Source organism: Macaca nemestrina, chromosome 15, assembly GCF_043159975.1.
Source record: "Macaca nemestrina isolate mMacNem1 chromosome 15, mMacNem.hap1, whole genome shotgun sequence".
In the NCBI taxonomy this organism is placed as follows: Eukaryota; Metazoa; Chordata; class Mammalia; order Primates; family Cercopithecidae; genus Macaca; species Macaca nemestrina.
Window position 1 is genome coordinate 84054480 of NC_092139.1, and position 21669 is coordinate 84076148.

At 38.1% G+C, this 21669-nt stretch overlaps 1 protein-coding gene across 19 annotated transcripts in view; it reads left to right on the forward strand.

Moving 5' to 3' along the window:
* LOC139358657 (acyl-coenzyme A synthetase ACSM3, mitochondrial-like) overlaps window positions 1-21669 on the forward strand; it is a 145026-nt gene that overhangs the window by 33846 nt on the left and 89511 nt on the right. For 15 of the 19 annotated variants that reach the window (XR_011613852.1, XR_011613856.1, XR_011613855.1 and 12 more), the window contains one exon: window positions 13829-13992. The exons of 1 other annotated variant lie outside the window; for it this stretch is intronic. Coding sequence is in view for 7 of the 18 variants with exons in the window: in XM_071079964.1 (XP_070936065.1) it covers window positions 13964-13992 (29 nt within the window). In the remaining 11 variants the exon portion in view is untranslated. Of the gene's footprint in view, window positions 1-9358; window positions 13993-21669 lie in introns of all 19 variants that reach the window. 3 more of the 19 variants (XR_011613860.1, XR_011613861.1, XR_011613858.1) reach the window with 2 other exon arrangements.

The window sequence follows — 21669 nt, forward strand, 5'->3', positions numbered from 1 at the left end:
ATATACCCAAAGGATCATAAATCATGCGGCTATAAAGACACATGCACACGTATGCTTATTGCAGCAGTATTCACAAGAAAAAAGACTTGGAACCAAACCAAATGTCCATCAGTGACAGACTGGATTAAGAAAATGTGGTACATATATACCATGGGATAATATGCAGCCATAAAAAAGGATGAGTTCATGTCCTTTGCAGGGACATGAATGAAGCTGGAAACCATCATTCTCAGCAAATCTATCGCAAGAACAGAAAACCAAACACTGCATATTTTCACTCATAGGTGGGAATTGAACAATGAGAACACTTGGACACAGGAAGGGGAATATCACACACCAGGGCCTGTTGTGGGGTGGGGGAGGGGGGAGGGATAGCATTAGGAGAAATACCTAATGTAAATGATGAGTTGATGGGTGCAGCAAACCAACCTGGCACATGTATACCTACGTAAGAAACCTGCATGTTGTGCACATGTACCCTAGAACTTAAAGTATAAAAAAAAAAAAAAAAAAAAGCATTAAAAAAACCCAAAAATCTTAGGCAAGACTAGAATCTAACAACAGGTGTACCACAGTTTTTGAAACATAAATCTTCTCTCTCCAGTTTTCCATTTTTTACTAAAGACAAATCATGGTAGGACTGATTTGCTTTATTATACTTGATCTAATTATTTGTATACAGTGCAGCAAAAATAATTTTTTACATAAACTTTTAAATTGGCTTTCCTGGAACTTTGTTTCATATAAGAAATCTCAGATAAGACTTTGTTTATAGCCGAGTCCAGCCATGGGTTTATATCATCAAATACCTATGAGGTGGGTGAATTTTTTTCCTCTTGAGGTTCCAAGATAAACTTGAAGCTCCTGTTTCTGTCAGAAAGTGACATTCTTTACTTATCACAGGTCAGGAGCCTGGTAAACTGTGTAGGCAAGGTCTGAGGCTAATTTTCCCAAGGGGCTTTTTTTGGCTCCATAAGTCAAGTTTGATTTCTAAAAGGAAAGTACACCATTCCAGTCAAAGCCTTGGTAAAATTACCAGTTTCTCCAGTTGTGTCATGTTGTAAATGAAAACAGATTCTTATTTTACTTATGCAAATAACTGTATTGCCATAAGTTCAGAATACTCAAAAATAGGTTCCAAATTTTGGATAAATCAGAGAAAAACAAATATGCTCTAAATTTTCATAGGAGTATACAAAATTGTTAAAAGTGTCAATAGCTCAAAAGAAAAGTTTTCTTGACTGAAAAAACAAAGAATCAGCAATATTTTAAGCAAAAAAACTCAAAAAGATTACTTCAGTCTTTTATTAGTTCAGTCCATGTAGTTAATTCCTGTTCTGCTTGATATTCATGAACATTTTAGTTCTTCATGGGTTTTGAAAGTTTTTTCTTCTGATGTCAGAATTTTCGAAGTTATCGTAAACTTGTATTCAGGAGTGCCTGCTGGAGTTTTATAGCTGATTATAAAACCACCTTCTAAAGAGGACCAAAACAACACAATAATTGTTCATGGATGACAAAATGTTTTAGGGCACCCATAGTCAAAGAAACAGTTGACAAGGAAATTTAACTCTGTGGCACACAATAATTTAACATGACATTTGTAATTATTACTGATAATGTATACTGTTACTTCAGAATTATAGGAGTTTCCCATAATTATGGAACACATGCTAATAATATATTTATACAAATATATTCCAAAGAAAACCAAACACCATTTTATATTTGACAATACTTCCTGAATAATTTTTAATACCATATAAGCCAAATTTTGTCATTTTTGGACTTTAGAAAAATAAAGGACTAATTAGGTCAGAAAAGGTCATAATTTATAAATTGATTTAGTAAAGTATTTTAAATATTAAAGATTTAGAACACTTGATATCACAGGTCGTTGTAAAATAAGTCATTCATTTGACAAAAGAAATAAGGATTCAAAAAAAAGTGAAAACCTTTATTCTTTGAGAGAGGAGACGTACATTTCCAAACAGTAAGCCCTAATAAAAACAGCATGAAGCCAATTAAATGTTTTTGAAAATTTTGATCTTCATCATAAGATATACTTTCCATAAGCCTTCGATGACCTCATAATGTTTATTAAGGAACTGGTTGTTTCAAAAAAAAAAAAAAAAAAAAGCCTTGTTAATGTGACCCTGGGACCCATATGCTGGTCTTGCATCAGGGTACCTTTGACATTATTTGTCCCTTAAAATCTCACATGCCCACCTCTTCCATGACAGTCCCTTGGCCTTGAGGAGTTGAACAGCTTTAATTTCTGGCCCCATGTCTCAAGAATGCAGCTTATTTTGATGGGCATCTTCTAATGGGCCTGAAGATGACGCTTTACTTGTTGTCAGTGTTTAAGATTTAGCTGAACTTGGTTCCCTTTTTAGACTCAGGAGTCAAAGCCCTGTAACTCAATGGCACAAGTACTTTAAAATCCTATGCTGAAAAATACATGGATATAATAACCTTAATTTAAAAATTTGTTTTAATTAAAGTTCCAGTACTGTGTCAAATAGGCGTGGTAAGAGTGGACATCCTTGTTCTGTTCTGGTTCTCAGGGGGGAATCATTCCAAGTTTTGTTCATTCAGTGTAATTGTGGCTGTGAGTTTGTTATAAATGGCTCTTATTATTATATATTTCTTCAATACCTGGTGTGTTGATAATTTTTAACATGAAGAATATTGAGTTTTATGAAAAGTCATTTCTGCCTTTATTGAGATAATCATGTGGGGTTTTTTTAGTTCTGTTTATATGATGAATTACATTAATTTTTATATGTTGAACCCACCTTGCAGGAATAAAGCCTACTGGATCATGGTACATTAAATTTTTGATGTGTTCTTGTATTTGACTTGCCAATATTTTGTTGAGATTTTTGCATCTATGTTCATCAGGTTATTGTCCTGAAGTTTTGTTATTTCATTGTATCTCTGCCAGATTTTTGTATCAGGATGATGCTGACTTTGTAGAATAAGTTAGAGAGGAGTTTCTCTTTCTCAATTTTTTGGAACAGTTTCATCAGAAATGGTACCAGCTCTCCTTTATACATCTGGTAGAATGCAGCTATGAATCCTTCTGGTCCTGGGCTCTTTTTGTTTGACAGGTTATTTATTACTGCCTCAATTCCAGAGCTCATTACTGGTCTGTTCAGGAATTTAATTTCTCCCTGGTTCAATCTTGGGAGGGTGTATGTGTCTAGGAATTTATCAGTTTCTTTTAGATTTTCTAGTTTATGTGCATAGAAGTGTTGATAATACACTCTGATTGTTGTTTGTATTTCTCTGAGGTTAGTGGCAATATCCCCTTTGTTTCTGATTGTGTGTATTTGGACTTCCCCTTTTTTCTTCTTTATTAGCTTAGCTAGTGGTCCATTTTATTAATTTGTTCAAAAAACAAGCTCCTGGATTTTTTATCTTTTAAATGGTTTTTTAAAAAGAGTCCACATAAGACAATACTAGGCAAAAAGAACAAAGCTGGAGACATTATGTTACCCAGCTCCACACTATTGTACAGGGCTACAGTAACCAGTACAGCATGGTACTGGCATAAAAAGAGACATATATACCAGTGGAACAGAATGGAGAGCCCAGAAATAATGCCACACACCTACAACTATCTGATTTTCACAAAGCTGACAGAAACAATAGGGAAAGAATTTTCTATCCAATAAAGAATGCTGGAATAACTGGCTAGCCATAAGCAGAAGTTTGAAACTCGATTCCTTCATTGTGACATATACAAAACTTAAGATGGAAAAAAGGCTGAAATGTAAAACCCAAAACTAAAAAACCCTAGAAGATAACTTAGACAATATGGTTCAGAACATAGGCATGAGCAAACATTTAATAACAAAGATTCCAAAAGCAGTTGCAACAAAAGGAAAAATTGACAAATGAGACCTAATTAAACTAATGAGCTTCTGTAATGCAAAGGAAACTATCAGCAGAGTGAGCAGACAACTTACAGAATGGGAGAAAATTTTTGTAAACTGTGCATCTGACAAGGTATATTATCCACCATTTATAAGAAACTTAAATTTACAAAAGAAAAAAATTTAAGTGGGCAAAAGGCCAGGCATAGTGACTTATACCTGTAATCAGAGCACTTTGCAAGGCCAAGGCAGGTGGATCACTTGAGGTCAGGAGTTCAAGACCAGCCTAGCCAGTATGGTGAAACCTTGTCGCTACTAAAAATAAAAATAAAAAAACTGCCAGGGATGGTGGTGCATGCCTGTAGCCCCAGCTACTCAGGAGTAGTTGAGGCAGGAGAATTGCTTGACCTGGGATGTGGAGGTTGCAGTAAGCTGAGATTTTGCCACTGCACTCTAGCCTGGGTGACCAAGTGAGACTCCATCTCAAAAAAAAAAAAAAGTGGGCAAAGGACATGAAGAGACACTTTTCAAAAGAAGACATATGCAGCCATCAATTTTATGAAGTAAAGCTCAACATCGCTAATCATTAGAGGCATGCAAATCAAAATTACAATGAGACACCATCTCATACCAGTCAGAATGGCTATTTAAAGCTATACAATAACAGCTGCTGTCAAAGATATGGAGGAAAAAATGCTTTTACACTATTAATGGGAGTGTAAATTAGTTCAACCATTATAGAAGACTGTGTCAATTCCTCAAAGACCTAAAGACAGAACTACCGTTTGACCCAGCGATCTTATTACTGAGTAGGTAACCAAAGCAATATACATCGTTCTACTGTAAAGGCACAAGCATGTGTATGTTCATTGCAGCACTATTCACAATAGCAAAGACATGAACTCAACCTAAATGCCCATTAATGATACACTGGATAAGGAAAATGTAGTGCATATATACTATGGAATAGTATGTAGCCGTTAAAAAAAATGAGATTATGTCCATTGCAGGAACATGGATGGAGCTGGAGGCCATTGTCCTTAGCATACTAAAACAAGAAGAGAAAACTAAGTACTGCATGTTCTCACTTATAAGTGGGAACTAAATAATGAGAACACATGAACACATAAAAGGGATCAACACACATAGGGACCTATTGAAGGGTGGAGAGTGGGAGGAAGGAGACAGGAGAAAATAACTAGTGGGTACTAGGCTTAATACTGGGGTGAGAAAATAATCTGAATAATAAAGCTCATGACACAAGTTAACCTTAGTTCCACTGTTTGTGGACGGTGGCATGTTAGCAGCTCAGTGGCCCTCTTGTCATGGGGGTCAGCTGCCCTACACTGGCAAGGGCAAAGGGCCAGTATGACAACCTTTCGGGGTACCCACACTCAGTGGGTCCCAAGTTTTTGTCCAGTGTCCAAGAAGAATGAGGTCACACAAACAATTGAAGGACATGTGAAGGCAGAAAATTTAATTGAATGATGAAAATGGCTCTCAGAAAAGAGGGGAGCTGGAGAGGGAATGGAAAGGAGAGATCATCTTCCCCAAAGTTGAGTTGTCTCTTCCTTGAAGTCAGGCCATCTCTTCCGCTACTGACTGTGTCTGGGATCCTTACAGGCACAGGATGGGGAATGTGTGCTGATTGGTTTGTGAGTATGCAGAAAAGGATAAAGTGTAGATACCACTCAGAGGTGGACAAGACAGTGCAGAAAACCGATTAGGAAAGGGTAGGTATATGTAAAATGTATATATGAAGGCTGGGGATCAGTCAGAGGAAAGTATACCAAACAGGAAGACAAGTTCTTAATTCAGTCTGAGGATTTAACTTGTAGCTTGGCTTTCAGGCTTTAAACCATTTTTGGCTTGGAGGTGGGTTTCACTGGGGATGTGCCTCTATCTTCCTAGGCATTTGGCTGCCTCATGCCTCTATAATTTCCCCCCTCTGAAGAGGTACATCTAACCATGTTAGAATAAAGACAAAGATCTTAATGACTTCCTGCTGACGGGTGCTGTTTTGGGAAAATAGCAGTCAAATCTCCATTAGAGGCCTATCTAAGGTCCCCAATAAAAGGTAGCCATCATTCGAGGCTTCAGTTACATGATTGTTTAAAGTTTGATGGCCTCTAGGAGAGAAGAAACAATTCAGGTTATTAGAAGACATATATCCACACTAACAAGGGGGTAAGGACAACTCCAAAATCTCAAGGCTGCCTACATACTAGGATAACTGGTGACTATACTTAAGCTGGCTAAGATTTCAGCGCATGGGGCTTGGCTCTGGTTAGCTCCCTTGGTCTTATTTTCACAAACCAAGAAACCTCTGGGTTATGGACATCCTATTTACTCCTATAACTTGGCTAAATTTGCAGGATAATTGCCCAGAACTAAAATACCAATCCAGATTTTTTACATCACCTATCCCTTCTGTTTCTGAACTTGGAAATCACTAGTTCGTTTACAGGAAGAAGGAATGTTAGTCTAAAATGTAGACAAATAATAACAACTGATGAGACTAGAATTTAATGACAAGCATATGATAAGTTTTGAAACAATTTTCCTCTCTCTGGTTCTCATTTTTGTTAAAAACAAATCATGATAGGATTGAGTTGTTTGCAAAGTCAACTTCAGTCTGACGATTGGCCAAATTATTTGCATAAAGTGCAGCAAGAATAATTCTTTTTCACATAGGCTTTTAAAATTGGCTTCAGTGGAACTCTGTTCCACAAGAAATCTCAGATAAGACTTTTTCCAACCAAGCCCAGCCATGGGTTTGTACCCTCAAATACCTATGAGTTGGGTAACTGCCTATCTTCTTGGGTCCCAAGAAAACATGGGGCTCCTGGGTCTGTTAGAAAGTGACCTAATTTACTCACCACAGGTGAGGAACCCTGTATGGGAAGTATGTAGACAGGGTATGAAGCCAGTTTTCCCAAGGGGCTTTTATTGGCTCTGCAAGTCAAGCTTAATTCCCTAAAGCAACGCATGCCATTCCAGTCAAAGCCTTAGTAAAACAGCCAGTTTCTCCAGTTGTGTCCTGCTGCAAAAGAAACTGGATTCTGATTGCCCTGATTGAAATAACTTTGCCATCAGTTAAGAATACTCACAAATAGTTTTCAAATTCTAGAGAAACCAGGCAGAAAGAAACAAATATGCTGTAAATTTTGTTCACAGGAGTATACTCAATTGTTAAAAGCAATAGATAGCTCAGAAGGAAAATGTCCTTGACTCTGAAAAACAAAACAAGGATCAGCAATGTTTTATGCAAAAAGGTAAAAAGGATTACTTTGGTTTTCTGTTAGTTCAGTCCTTTCAGTTAACTCTTATTCTGCTTGATATTCATGAGCATTTCAGCTCCTCATGAGTCCTGTACATTTTCCTTTTATTCCAATGTCACAATCATAAACCTGCAGTAAAGAGCACCTGTCAAAGCGCAATAACTGATTATAAACTGTCTTTTGAAGATGATCAAAACGAGACAGCAATTGTCTGTGAATGACAAAATGTCCAGGGTAGTTAGTTAAAAACACAATTGAGAAATTGGTTATTTCCATGGTTTATAATAGCTTAATCTAATAACCTTAATTATAGTTCATGGCATTTACTCAGATATTAGAATTTGAAAAATCCCATATGATTTTGGTACATATATTAATATTATTCACTAAAATATTCCCTGAAGAAAATTAAACATTTCTATTTTGGCAACCCCATGTAACTAAATATGTCTAATATTCTGTTTATGTCTCTTCTGGATCTTCCAGAGCTCTGTACATCCAAAATTTAGGGGTCAAAAAAGACAGCCTTGAAACTGAAGTTTGATGTGGGGAAGGCTACCAAACAGATTAAAGGTTTAAAACACTTGATATTATAAAATAGAATTCAAATGACCATAAATTATTGTAATTAAGTACCAGCCATAGGCAATGTCTGACTCTTTTCAGCATAGTTAGGGATGTGGTTAATTCCATATAGCCCTAAGCCTTACCAGATAGTAAAGCAGACAAGTCAAACAGTTCTCAAAAGCCAAAGAAGCAGTTTATAATCTTAAAAGATTTAGCAAACCTAGTATCTGACCTGCATAATTTAGACCACATGTTTACATTTTGAAGACATTCGTTTTATCAATAATCTTTAAAGCTGTTTTTATTTCTCAAAGATTAATATAAACTAAAGGCATTATAGCTTTTTTAAAATATATTTTTTTCAAAAAATATTAAATAGTTGTAATATTTTTCATTTGCCATCTCCTAATTGGATTATTGGCCTCAGGGTGGAGCCCTTCAAGAATCAGGACTAGGAAAGCATGCACCTTCCAGGGCCAAAGAAACAGGCATAGCTAGAAGAGAAAAACAGATTTTGAAAGGAATCTATCTGCTTTTAAATTCCTTGGGTTCCATGAGAAGAACATAAGTTTTTTCCCCAAAATGGGGTCTGTGTCACCTTTGTTTTTCCCAAGGAGTCCCATGGTCTCAAAATTATTAGGGCCTCTCATGTATGTACCAAGAGTGGCAATACAAAATGGAGAATTATTATTCATTAAACTAAGGAAAAAAAGTTGGCCAGGCACGGTGGCTCACGCCTGTAATCCCAGCACTTTGGGAGGCCAAGGTGGGCGGATCACAAGGTCAGGAGATCGAGACCATGGTGAAACCCCGTCTCTACTAAAAATACAAAAAATTAGCCAGGCGTGGTGGCAGGCGCCTGTAGTCCCAGCTACTCGGGAGACTGAGGCAGGAGAAAGGCGTGAACCTGGGAGGCGGAGCTTATAGTGAGCCAAGATTGCGCCACTGCACTCCAGCCTGGGCAGCAGAGCGAGACTTCGTCTCAAAAAAAAAAAAAAATTTCCAGAAAAACAAGATCATTGAATAGAAAACCATAAAGGTATTTTAAATATACCTATAGCTTGGAGATCAACTTCTAATTAAGCTGACTTTTAACCATAGTGATCCTAGAAAATTTTTTTTTTTTTTTTTTTTTGAGACGGAGTCTCGCTCTGTCACCCAGGCTGGAGTGCAGTGGCTGGATCTTGGCTCACTGCAAGCTCCGCCTCCCGGGTTTACGCCATTCTCCTGCCTCAGCCTCCCGAGTAGCTGGGACTACAGGCGCTCGCCACCTCGCCCAGCTAGTTTTTTGTATTTTTTAGTAGAGACAGGGTTTCACCAGGTTAGCCAGGATGGTCTCAATCTCCTGACCTCGTGATCCGCCCGTCTCGGCCTCCCAAAGTGCTAGGATTACAGGCTTGAGCCACCGCGCCCAGCCAAAAATATTTTTAAATCCATTGTTACTCAACTTTAGCCATGCCATGTGACCAATATTTCTGGCTTTTGAACTTTGCCAAAAGTAACCTTGTAGGTGAAATCAACAAGCCTCAACTAAGATAATGACATAACCACAAACGTATGAGGTATTTTTAAAGAGGTAGCAAGCAGTTTCTACAAAACCTGCAATTTTTTTTTTTTTTTTTTTTGCAGTTGCAAGATTTAATAGAGTGAAAACAGAGTTCCCATAAAATGGGAGGGGACCCAAGGACCCAAGGGGGTTGCCGCTTCCTGCTTGAATGCCTGCGTTTATATCCCAATCATTCCTCCTGCTGTGCTCTCAGGCGATATATGATTTGACTATTTATCTCCTGCTTTTAGCCTAATTTGTATTTTAATGAGCCCTCTTTACTACCTGATTGGTCAGGTGTGAGCTGAGTTACAAGCCCTGTGTTTAAAGGTGGGTGCAGTCACCTTCCCCAGCTAGGCTTAGGAATTCTTAGCCTGGGAAATCCAGCTAGTCATGTCTCTCAGTACCCCCTCTCAACAGAAAAACCCAAGTGCTGTTGGGGAGGTTGACTGATGACCGCTCTTAACTGCTTCCTGCTGAATTGGGGCATAGTAGGGGTCGTGCAGTTGAGATTTGCTCAGGAGGGGTGCCTTCAATGTCATTAACATTGGAGCATGGACTAGCAGGCCAGTCCAGGGGTCTGCAGTAGATCTTAGTCATGGACTGCATCTGGGCTCCATTTGAAGAACCATTTGTAGTTTTACACCTTTGATTCTGGAAGAGACAAACTTAACAAGGAGATTAAAGGTACAGGGATTCAAATGTATGGCCTGAAGTGCAGGGGATTATTTCTTCGTCACACTTCACAGGTCCTATCTGCTTGATAGTTTTGAAAAGGCCTGGTCTAGTAAATAATGATTCGGCCATCTGATGCATGCTATCAATGCCTAAGTGAAAGGTTTGGTGAAGGATTTTAAGTAATTTCCATTGGTTAGCCACAGGCAAAATATTTTTCCTTCTTCTGTGGCTAGCCATACTGAGGGGAGGAAACTATGTCCTTGCGAGGTTCCCCATTCTATTTCCTCTGCTGAGTACTGGGGCTTGGTTTCCTGGAGGGGATTACCCCATACTGGGGGTCCTTCTGTAGCATTTCTAATGGAGGGTCCTGCCTTGCGGCTCTTTTGGCTTCAAAATCTGCTTGGCAGTTCCCTCCTATTTCCCTTTCCTTTCCTTTCCTTTCTGATGACCCCAGCAGTGTAAGACTGCCACCTCTTTAGGTTTCTGTACAGCCAAAAATAATCTCCTAATGGCTTTATGATGTTTGATAGGTGTTCCCTCAGAAGTTAGGAATTCGCTCTCTCTCCATATTGCTGTGTGGGCATGGCGGACTAGGTAAACATATTTAGAGTCTGTGTATATATTTACCCTTTTTCCTTCTCCTAATTCTAGTGTATAATGGCCCCTGCTTTTGCTAGGATGTCTCTCCCTAACAAAGGAGTTCTTATGCAAATTTGTTTCAGAGAGGGTGTAGGTAACCTTTTGAGTCAGGAGTGAGATGGAGTTTTTGCCTGCTAGGGTCTTTGTCCTTCTTTTCCTTTGTAGGAATATGCCCTAATTATCGATCTTAAACTTTTTTGTTGCCCCGGGTTCAGTCCTTTTGGGTATGAAATATGAGAGATGGATCCTGTTTATCCTATGTACTTTTTTCCTATGAGAAGGAGAGTGAGGAGAAAAAGATGGGCTTGCTGATGTTGTAAGTACTCTAAGGCTTGGCTGAGTGAAAATGGCTCACACGTTTGAGCAGACCAATTATTAGACAATTCTCCTAACTCTGCTTCCACAAGAGTCTCCCTATCAATTACTGAATACCCATTGTGGGTTTTTTCTCAGTCACCCGGGAGGAACCATCTGTCGTCCTGTCCTGAAGGGAGTTCCTCCTAGGTCTGGTTGGACCTTTGTATGGTAATTAAGATTTAAATCCCCTATTATGAAATCTGCTGGGTTAAGGGAATTTTCAGTGGTTAATGTTAAATCACCTTTCTCTAACAGAATAGCCCCATACTTTAAGATTTTTGAGTTAGTAAGATACTTTGTTGCCTTTTTGACTTAGGATAGTTCTGAACTGATGAGGTGTGCTCACAATGAGATTTCCCTAAAAGTTATTTTTCTAATTTTAGCAAAGCAGTTGCCTCTACCGACTGAATGCATTTGGCCCATCTGCGGGTTACTGGGTTAAGGATTTTTGATAGGAAGGCTACGGGTTGTCAGTGGTCTCAGTGTTTTCAGGCTACGCCCTTGTTTACACTGACAAAAGGTAGTATTGGAGTGTTACAGGGTCCCAGAGAAGACTTTCAATTATCAATTATAGGTTTTAAATTTGCCTTGGCTTTTAAAGGAATAGGGCATACTGTTTTTTCTTTACTACTTCTATCTTTCTCTTTCTTTCTCTAACTCCCTCTCTGTCTCTTTGTCTCTCTTTCTTTCTCTGACTCCCTCTCTGTTTGTCTCTCTCTCTCTCCTCTCTTTTCTCTGAGCCATTTACAAACTTGGGGCCCTGGCAAGAGTGGTGGGGAGTGGGTCCCACATAACTGCCTGTTGAGAGGTGTATATCTAAACTGGGAGGGCCACCAGGAACAAGACTCCCTAGGTTCATAGCCTAGATGCCTAAGGATGCAGCATAGAGCTTCTTTAGATCCCTTTGGAGATACAACTTGCTAGAGGAAATGAAAGTCTGAACCATTAGTACCTAGGAGGCAGGAATCAGAGGAAGTAGATTCAGAGGTTAAAAAAAAAAACTATAATTTTTAAAGGTAGCTCAGAGAAAGGAAGATTTAATAAAGGAAGCTAGAAGTTCATGGAAGGGAAGAGAATCAGCAAATGGTAAAAGTCACACAAATATTAACCGGAAAGTGCTCATTCTCTAAGCCAGGATTGAACTTGAGACACATTGTAAAATGGCAGAGACCAAAAGAAAGTACTGCCATGTGGGTGCAAGGTCAGGCTCTCAAGGGTGTAAAACAAGATGGAGACCTCATCCCGTTTAAAAAAAAAACTTTACAGTGCTCTTTACCGTTCCATTTTCTGGTTTGCACAGGGAGAGAGAGGCCAGAAGTCTGAGTGGTTAAAAAAAAAAAAAAAAAGTTTAGTCTTATGCCAGCATAGCAGACTCCTGGGTTCCCTTCCCCCAAAGCTCAATTTTAAGCCAAGTAGTTTAAGGTTTGGGGAAATTAACTTTTCCTAGTTTGGGGGATGCATCTGAAGGGAGTGTCCTGTGGTAAAGGGACACAATTACCCATCTGTGAAGAGAGAACAGAGGAGAAAAAGGAAAAAAGGGAGGACAGAGGAGAAAAAATGAAAAGGTTTTTTTAAAAGAAGTCCCAGTGATTCGGGAGGCATTCAAGAGAAGTACAGATTGAAGATGATTGGTTACACATCTGGAAAGAGAAAAAGAGAGGCGTCCCTCAGTTCCTTTTCCTACCCAGTGAATATCCAGGGTATGTGTGAGAGAGAAGCAAAAGACATCCCCTTTCTTCCATCCTTGTATCCCTGAGTCCCAGTGATCTCAGCAGGGTGCTGCCCATGGGTGCCAATGCCACTTTCACCCATGTTAAAAGGGGTCCTAGAGGGTGGGAATTATCTGCACTCACCCACATGCTGCCTTTCCCTTGTGCTGTCAGTAATCTTTGAGTTTCCCAGACCTCATTTATGTGATGGATACTAGCATAGCCTCTAGGTGGACATAATCAGCAGAATTTAGTCATGCTCACCTGCACTGTGCCCCTTGTCTTCTGTTGTTGCCTGCCTTTAGATCCCTTAGATCTAGTTTTCCCTTCTAGGGCTTCAACCCAAAGCTTCGAATTGAGTTTGGGACAAAAAGGTGTCTCAGGAGTGTGCATGAACTCTTTTAGGTTAGGGAGCCCATGAATTGGGGTCCTGACCTAGTAAGGCACCTTTCAAAAGAAAAAGAAAAAAAAACACTCCCACAGAGAAATGTTCCCTGTGTTTTGCAGGGCTGTGTGAACTCCTGACATGGTGAAAAAACAAAAAAAACAGTTTATGTGCAGAGAGGGAAAGGTGCCTGGGAGAAAAGACTTCTTCCTTTACACAAATTGGTTCCTCCAGCAGAGAGAGAAACTCAGTCTCGGCTTTCTCTTTATCTCTAAGAATAGATGAAAAACATATTGTTCTGAATTGCATATCTGATTGATGGGCCAAATGTTCATTCCACCCAGTCATATATCTGTAGTTTGCAACAACACCCTTAACGTTGTAAAAGAGGAGACAGGTGCCATTGCACAACCAAAAGAAAAAAGAAGAAGAAGAAGAAAAATGCCATAGAAAAGTCTAGACTGGAAGGAGGTTGACATTCCCAACCTCTGAGAGCAACAGTGAGTGGGTGTCGAGTTCTTCTGCAGCATTCTGTCCCCTATAACTGTACCATTCATTCTTAAGCCATTCATTCGTAATTGGCTTGGTTTGGTTCTTTATCTGCCTTCAGAAAAAAACGTGAGTACAAGAAGCCTCAGAAAAAATGAACAATCTAAGTCTGCATTTACTCACCCTTCAGGTATCCCAGATGAGCCCACAGATGATGCAGGATTTTTCTCATCTTTTCACTGTACTTGTTGAAGGGATGCCTATCTACTTAACCTGCCATGCTCTACCCCTTCTAGGAGGGAACACATAAGCAATCAAGTGCAGGATCTGGCCAGCTGTTCCAGATGCTGACACAGGAACAAGCTACATGTGGGACCATGGCCAGACCAGAAATGTCACCTTGAGAGGAATGTGGTGGTGCCCAGGTGAGGATGTCCGTGGCACTGAAGCCCCAGAGAAGGTATTACAATGCTCCTTTAGTACCATTATCTACACACTATGATATGTTAGCAGCTTATTTGGCCCTTTGCTTCCTCATGTGGGGTGGCCTTCCTCCACTGGTGAGGGCAGAGTTCCAGTGTGACAGCCTTTCTGTGTGTCCACACTTGGTGGGTCCCAAGCTCTTGTCCGGCATCCAAGAAATTGAGCAATGAAAATGGCTGTCAGCAAAGAGGGGACAGAAAGGGCAGGTCTTCCTTGAAGTCAGGCTGTCTCTTCCTTTATTGGCTGAGTCTGAGGTCTTTATAGACACAGGATGGGGAGTGTGTACTGATTGGTTTGTGAGTATGCACAAAAGGTTAAAGCAAAGACACTACTCAAAGGTGGGCATGACAGCATGGAATATCAATTAGGAAAGGGTAGGTATATGTATAATAGGTGAAGGGTAGGGATCAATCAGAGGAAAGTGTGCCAAACAGGAAGACAAGTTCTGAATCTGGTTCAAGGATTTAACTTGTAGCTTGGCTTTCAGGCTTTAAATTGTCTTTGGCTTGGAGATAGGGTTTCACTAGGGACACACCCTATCTGACTAGGCATTTCACTGCCTCTTGTAGCTATCAAAAGTCTGTCCTTCATGATATGAACAGAACAGACACTTCTCAAGACATTCATGCAGCCAACAGACACATGAAAAAATGCTCATCATCACTGGCCATCAGAGAAATGCAAATCAAAACCACAATGAGATACCATCTCACACCAGTTAGAATGGCGATCATTAAAAAGTCAGGAAACAGGTGCCAGAGAGGATGTGGAGAAATAGGAACACTTTTACACTGCTGGTGGGACTGTAAACTAGTTCAACCTTTGTGGAAGACAGTGTGGCGATTCCTCAAAGATCTACAACTAGAAATACCATTTGACCTAGCCATCCCATTACTGGGTATATACCCAAGGGATTACAAATCATGGTGCTGTAAAGTCACATACACACATATGTTTATTGCGGCACTATTCACAATAGCAAAGACTTGGAACCAACCAACCCAAATGTCCATCAATGATAAACTAGATTAAGAAAATGTGGCACATATGCCGGGCGCGGTGGCTCACGCCTGTAATCCCAGCACTTTGGGAGGCCGAGGCAGGCGGATCACAAGGTCAGGAGATCGAGACCACGGTGAAACCCCGTTTCTACTAAAACTACAAAAAATTAGCCGGGCGCAGTGGCGGGCGCCTGTAGTCCCAGCTTCTCAGGAGGCTGAGGCAGGAGAATGGCGTGAACCCGGGAGGCGGAGCTTGCAGTGAGCCGAGATTGCGCCACTGCACTCCAGCCTGGGCGACAGAGCGAGACTCTGTCTCAAAAAAAAAAAAAAAAAAAAGAAAGAAAATGTGGCACATATACACCATGGAATACTATGCAGCCATAAAAAGGATGAGTTCATGTCCTTTGTAGGGACATGGATGAAGCTGGAAACCATCATTCTCAGCACACTATCACAAGGACAATAAACCAAACACCGCATGTTCTCACTCATAGGTGGGAATTGAACAATGAGAACACTTAGACACAGGAAGGGGAATATCACACACTGGGGCCTGGTGTGGTGTGGGGGGAGTGGGGAAGGATAGCATTAGGAGATATACCTAGTGTAAATGATGAGTTAATGGGTTCAGCACACCAACCCAGCACATGTATACATACGTAACCAACCTGCACATTGTGCAAATGTACCCTAGAACTTAAAGTATAATAAAAATAAAAAATAAATAAATAAAAGTCTGTCCTTCATTTTATTCATTCAGATCTTTTAATTTATTAAACTCTTCTTGACTTTTGTTCTTTAAATGATCTATTGAGGTTCTACTTTCCAACTGTTTATCATTTCTAACAATTTTATATTATTTCTAGACTTTCAGGCCTATCATTCTATTTGATTATCTTTTAATACTTGTCTACAGTTTTAATATTACTTTTTATTTTATTTCTTGAAATACATTAAGCTACTTATGTATGTTTAATGTCTGATCATTAAAGAATCTGCAGCATTTTTTAAGTAGTTATTTTTGTTGTTTCTAATAATTTTTAATATTGGTTTTATAAATGTTACATATTTTAAAAAACTATTTCAATCATCTAAACTTTATTTGGAAAGACTCTTTAAGGCCTGTGTTTAAGTTGTTTAACAATTTTTCAGTATGCAGCAGCCAGGTGCTACAAAATAAAATTTACTCCGAATACTCAGATTGAGTTTTTGGGAAGGAACAGAAGTAGTACACATTCTGGCCTCAGGCCCATATAATAACAGATTTTGGTTAGAAAATTAAAGAGTAGGCATCATGACTTCTCCCTCTGCACCTGAAAACCAAGATTGAGATGGCTGCCTTTGTGTCTCTTTCTATAAGAAAACTTGGTCTAAGCTGCTCCTTTTTCAGTCTCCATTTGATTGTGAGAGTCCTCTTTTGTGGTCCCAGCTTTATGTGGGAGTTTGGACCAGATCTCTTACCTTGAGTAACCCTGTGATTTGTTTTCTTTCCATACATCAAGCCCATTAAAACTTATGGCTTTAAGACATTACTGCTTCTCTGAAGTCTTTGTTTTTCATTATTGTTGTCCTCTGACAGTTTTTTACACTTTTTGATGTAAGATGATCTACAATTTGACAAATTTTGACAGACAAATACACATGTGAAATTTTTACCATAATCTAGATAGTTAATATGTCCATCACCCTCCAAAGTCTCCTGTGTTTCTTTATATTCCCTTATTAAGTAACTACTAAATTGTTTTGCAAAATATCTGTACCATTTTCCATTCCCATCAACATTATTTGACAGTTCTAGTTGCTCTGTTTCATCACAAACAGTATTGTTGTTTTCATATTTTTATTTTTGGCTATTCTGATAGGTATACTGAACTGCTAACATGCCATAGTCCATAGAGAGTGGAGCTAAAGGAGCACTGTAACACTGTGTATTATGCATATTATCGTGGTTTTAATGTGCATTGTCCTAGTGAGTAATAATGTAGGGCATCTTTCCATGTCCTTACTTGCCATCGGCATACCTTTGCTGAACTGTCTTTTTAAATCATTTGCCATTAAAAAAATAGGTGGTTGTTTCCTTACGTGTTAAACCTTAACAGTTCTTTATATTTTCTGAATACTATTCCTTTATTAGCTATAATTTTCACCAGGATTTTTTCTCAGTTCATGGTTTGACTTTTTGTTCCTTTAATTGTAACTTTTGAAGAGGAGTTTTTAATTTTAATAAATTTCAATTTATTTGTTCAGTTATAGATTTTGCATTATACGTCATATTTGAGAAATCTTTCCCTAGCATATAGTCACAAAGACTTTCTCCTGTGCTTTATTCTAGAAATTTTATAGTTTTACATCTTACATTTAAATCTATGATCTACTTAAGTCTATTTTTGTATATGGAGTAAGTTATGGATTCAAGTTCATTTTTTGGATATGGATATCCAATTGTTCCAGCATCATAGGTTGAAAAGGCAATCCTGTGTTCATGCATTGCCATTGTGCCTTTGTTTAATACTTCAATAAAACCATTATCAAGTTCAGTAAGTCAAACCAACTTAAGTTGGGGACTGTCTACATTTGACTTTATTTATACAGGTTGAACATCCATAATCCAAATCTCTCAGATCTGAAATAATCCCAAATCCAAAACTTGATGATTTTCAACATGATGCCAGAAAAGGAAAATTCCATACCAGACCTCATGCACACAAACTGTTTCATCATTAAGATTATTGAAAATATTGGGCCAGACACGGTGGCTCAAGCCTGTAATCCCAGCACTTTGGGAGGCCAAGACGGGCGGATCACGAGGTCAGGAGATTGAGACCATCCTGGCTAACACGGTGAAACCCCGTCTCTACTAAAAAAAAAAAAAAACTAGCCGGGCGAGGTGGCGGGTGCCTGTAGTCCCAGCTACTTCGGAGGCTGAGGCAGGAGAATGGCGTAAACCCGGGAGGCGGAGCTTGCAGTGAGCTGAGATCCGGCCACTGCACTCCAGCTTGGGTGACAGAGCGAGACTCTGTCTCAAAAAAAAAAAAAAAAAAATTATTGAAAATATTGTTTAAAATTATATTGTCTTTATGAATAAGGTATGTATTAAAAATAACCGTATTTTGTGTTTATACTTGGGTTCTATCCCCAAGATATGTATATGCAAATATTCCAAAATTCAAAATTTAAAACCGTTCTGATTCCAGTAATTTTGGATCAGGGATACTCCACTTGTACCAGTGTCACACTGTTTTGACTACTATTGATTTGTAAGAGTATTGAAATCAGCCTTCTCATTTTATAATATTATCAGGGTTATTTTAGCTATGCTAGATCCTTTGCAGTTTTACATAAATTTTATAATCAGTTTGTCAATTTAAAAGAAGCCTCCTGGCTTGTTGAGAATTAATTGGGATTTTGTTGTACATATAGGTTAAATTTATAGGTTAATTTATAGGTTAATTCACATCTTGAAAATAAATATTTCCACTCATAAAGTGTATCTCTCGATTTACATAGGTTGTATTTAATTTTCTCAGTAATATTTTGTAATTTTTAGCATGTAGGTCTTTCCATATTTTATCAGGAGTATCTATTTCATTTTTTATGAAGTTGTAAATGGTATTTTTAAAAATTAAATTTGTTTATTGCTAGTACATAGCAACACAGTTCATTTGTGAATGTTGATTCTATATCCTAGAATTTGGCTAAACTCACTTGTTCGTTATAGTAGCTTTTTTAGTAGATTTGATCAGATTTTCTACATAGATCAAAGGTTAAATTTTTCCTTTCTCAAACCACTCTCTTACTAAAGATAGAAAATATTTTCAGACTTATGGCAAACAGTCTGTGTTGCAACTCTGCTATTGTAGTATGTATGCAACCATAGACAATCCAAAAATTAATAAATATAGCTATATTCCACTAAACCTTTATTTAGAAAAAACAAGAAGCTGACACACAGTTTGGAATTTACTCACCTTATTTTGTGATCATGTTGTGAATAAAGACAGTTTTGCTTCTTCCTTCCAATCTGGATACCTTTTACTTACTTCTCTTGCCTGAATGTACTAGCTAGAATCTTCAGAACAATGCTCCATAGAAGTCGTGAAAGTAGACATTTCTGTACTGTCCATCTTATGGAAAAACATTCTGCTTTTCACCATGATGCATGTTAACGATAGGTCCATGATAGATGCTCTTTCTCGTGCCGACTAAGTCTCTTTGCATTCTTAGTTTGCTGAGAGTTTTATTTTTTAAAAAGTCAGAAATCAATGTTGAATTGTATGAAATGCCTTTAACTGTTGAAGTGATCCTATGGATCTTCTCTTTTACTTTGTTGATTAGGCTGGGGAAAAGTTATGTTTGAATGTTTGATTAGGCTGGGGAAAAGTGATGTTTGAAGTTCATCTCCATTCCTGGGATGAACTCTTTGTTTATGATGTATGAACATTTTATTATGTCATTGAATTCAGTTTGCTAAAGTTTCAATTAGAATTTATTGTTTAGACATTTTTAGTGCAGTTTTATATTTACAGCAAAATGGAGGAAAAGATACAGAGATTTTCCATATACCCTGCCCCCACACGAGCATAGTCTCCTTCCTTATCAATATCTCTCACCAGGGTGGTGCAGTTATTACAATGAAGGGACCTATATTGACACATCATAATCATGCAAAGCCCATAGTTTACATTAGGAATTACTCTTGGTGATGCATATTTTATCAGTCTGGGTAAAGGTATAATAACATGTATCCATCATTGTAGTACCATAGATTTCCACTGCTTTAAAAAATCTTCTGTGTCCTGCCTATGTGCCCTTTTCCTGCCCTCACCAACCCTTTGGCAGCCACCGATCCATTTTACTATATTCATAGTTTTGCCTTTCCAGAATGTCATGTACTTAAAATCATACAGTAAGTAGCCTTTTCAGATTAGCGTCTTTCACTTGGTAATATACATTTAAATTTCCTTCATTTCTTTTAATGACATGATCACTCATTTCCTTTTAGAACTAGTAGTAATCCATTGTGTGCATGTAGCACATGTTATTCATTCACCTGTTGGAGGACATAAACATTGAGTGAACTTTTATATCCATGCTTATGAGTGAGTTTTTTTTTTTAAATATTATTGTTGAATTGTGGTTCAGTGTAATGGTAACAATATAGAATTCGTTGGGATATACTTTTTATTTGGGGAAGGAAGAGTTGTGTAAAATATTATCATTTCTTTCTAAAATGTTTGGTAGAATTCACCAGCCTAGATGGCTGGACCTGGAGTTCTCCTTGTAGAAAGGTTTTCAACTATAACTATCTTTCTTATAGGTATAAGGTAATGCAGGTTATCTATTCTTGATTGAGTTTTGGTAATTTTCATTTTTCAAGAAATTTGTCAGTTTAAGTTGTCATCTTTATTAACATAAATTCTATAATATTACCTTTTGTAGCATCTGTAGAATCTGTAATAATGCCACATTACTCACTTCTGAAGTTAGTAATTTGTATCTTCTCTTTTTCCTTAGTAGTCTGGCAAGATAGAGGTTTGTTGCTTTTATTGATCTCAAAATGTTTGGGGTTGTGGACTTTCCCTACTGTTTTAATGTTTTACTGGTTTTATTTTTGATGTATTGGTCCTTTAGGCCCATTGTTTAAAAAAAAAAAAAAAAAAAAAAAAAAACCATAGCCTGGGTAGCTTATAAACAAAATAAATAGATTTCTCACAATTCTGGAAGTTACATAGTCCAAGATCCAGGTGCTGTTAGGCTGGATGTGTGGTGAGGGGCCACTTCATGATTTATAGATACATTCTTTTCCCTTGTGCCCTCGCATGGCAGAAGGGGTGAACAGGCTCTCTGGAGTCTCATGTATAAAGATATTAGTCTATTCATAAAGGCTTAGCCCTCATGACCTAATTACCTTCAAAAAGCCTTACCTCCTAGTGACATCACCTCTGTGTCTTGGTTTCAGCCTACGAATTTAGGAGAGACACAAACATTCAGACTACAGGAGATATTTATTATTTCCTTACATCTGCATCCTTCGGATTTAATGTTCTTTTTTCTGATTTCTTAAGATAGAAGTCAGAGTAATTTATTTGAGACTCTTCTAATATAGACATTAAGTGCTAAAAAATTGTGTTTAAGCGCAGTTGTACGGGCATTCCACAATTTCTGATATGTTGTATTTTTATTTTTATTCAGTTCAAAATATGTTCTTTTTTTTTATTACCTCTTTCATTTTGGGTTACTTAGTTGCGTATTACGTAGTTTCCAAATATTTGAATACTTCCTAGGGCTGTTTTTGCTATTAATTTCTAATTTGATGGCTTTGTGGTCGGGGCACATACTTTGTATGACTTAAACCCTTTTGACTCAATATTTCCACTGAGAGATATTGTATGGTCTACAATGTGGTCTGTTTTGCTAAGAGTTCCATGGGCACTCGAAAAGCATGGTGTTGTTCAATTCTACTCTATTCTCATTGATTTTCTGCCTCCCTGTTCTATCACTTATTGAGTAAAGGCTACTGAAACTACAAATTACTTTTAAATTTTCTGTTCCTTTCTGTAGCTCTGTCCATTTTGCCTCATACATTTTGAAGATGTTATGTTATTTGGGCCATAAACATTTAGCATATTTGTGTCTTCTTGTCTAAGTGAACC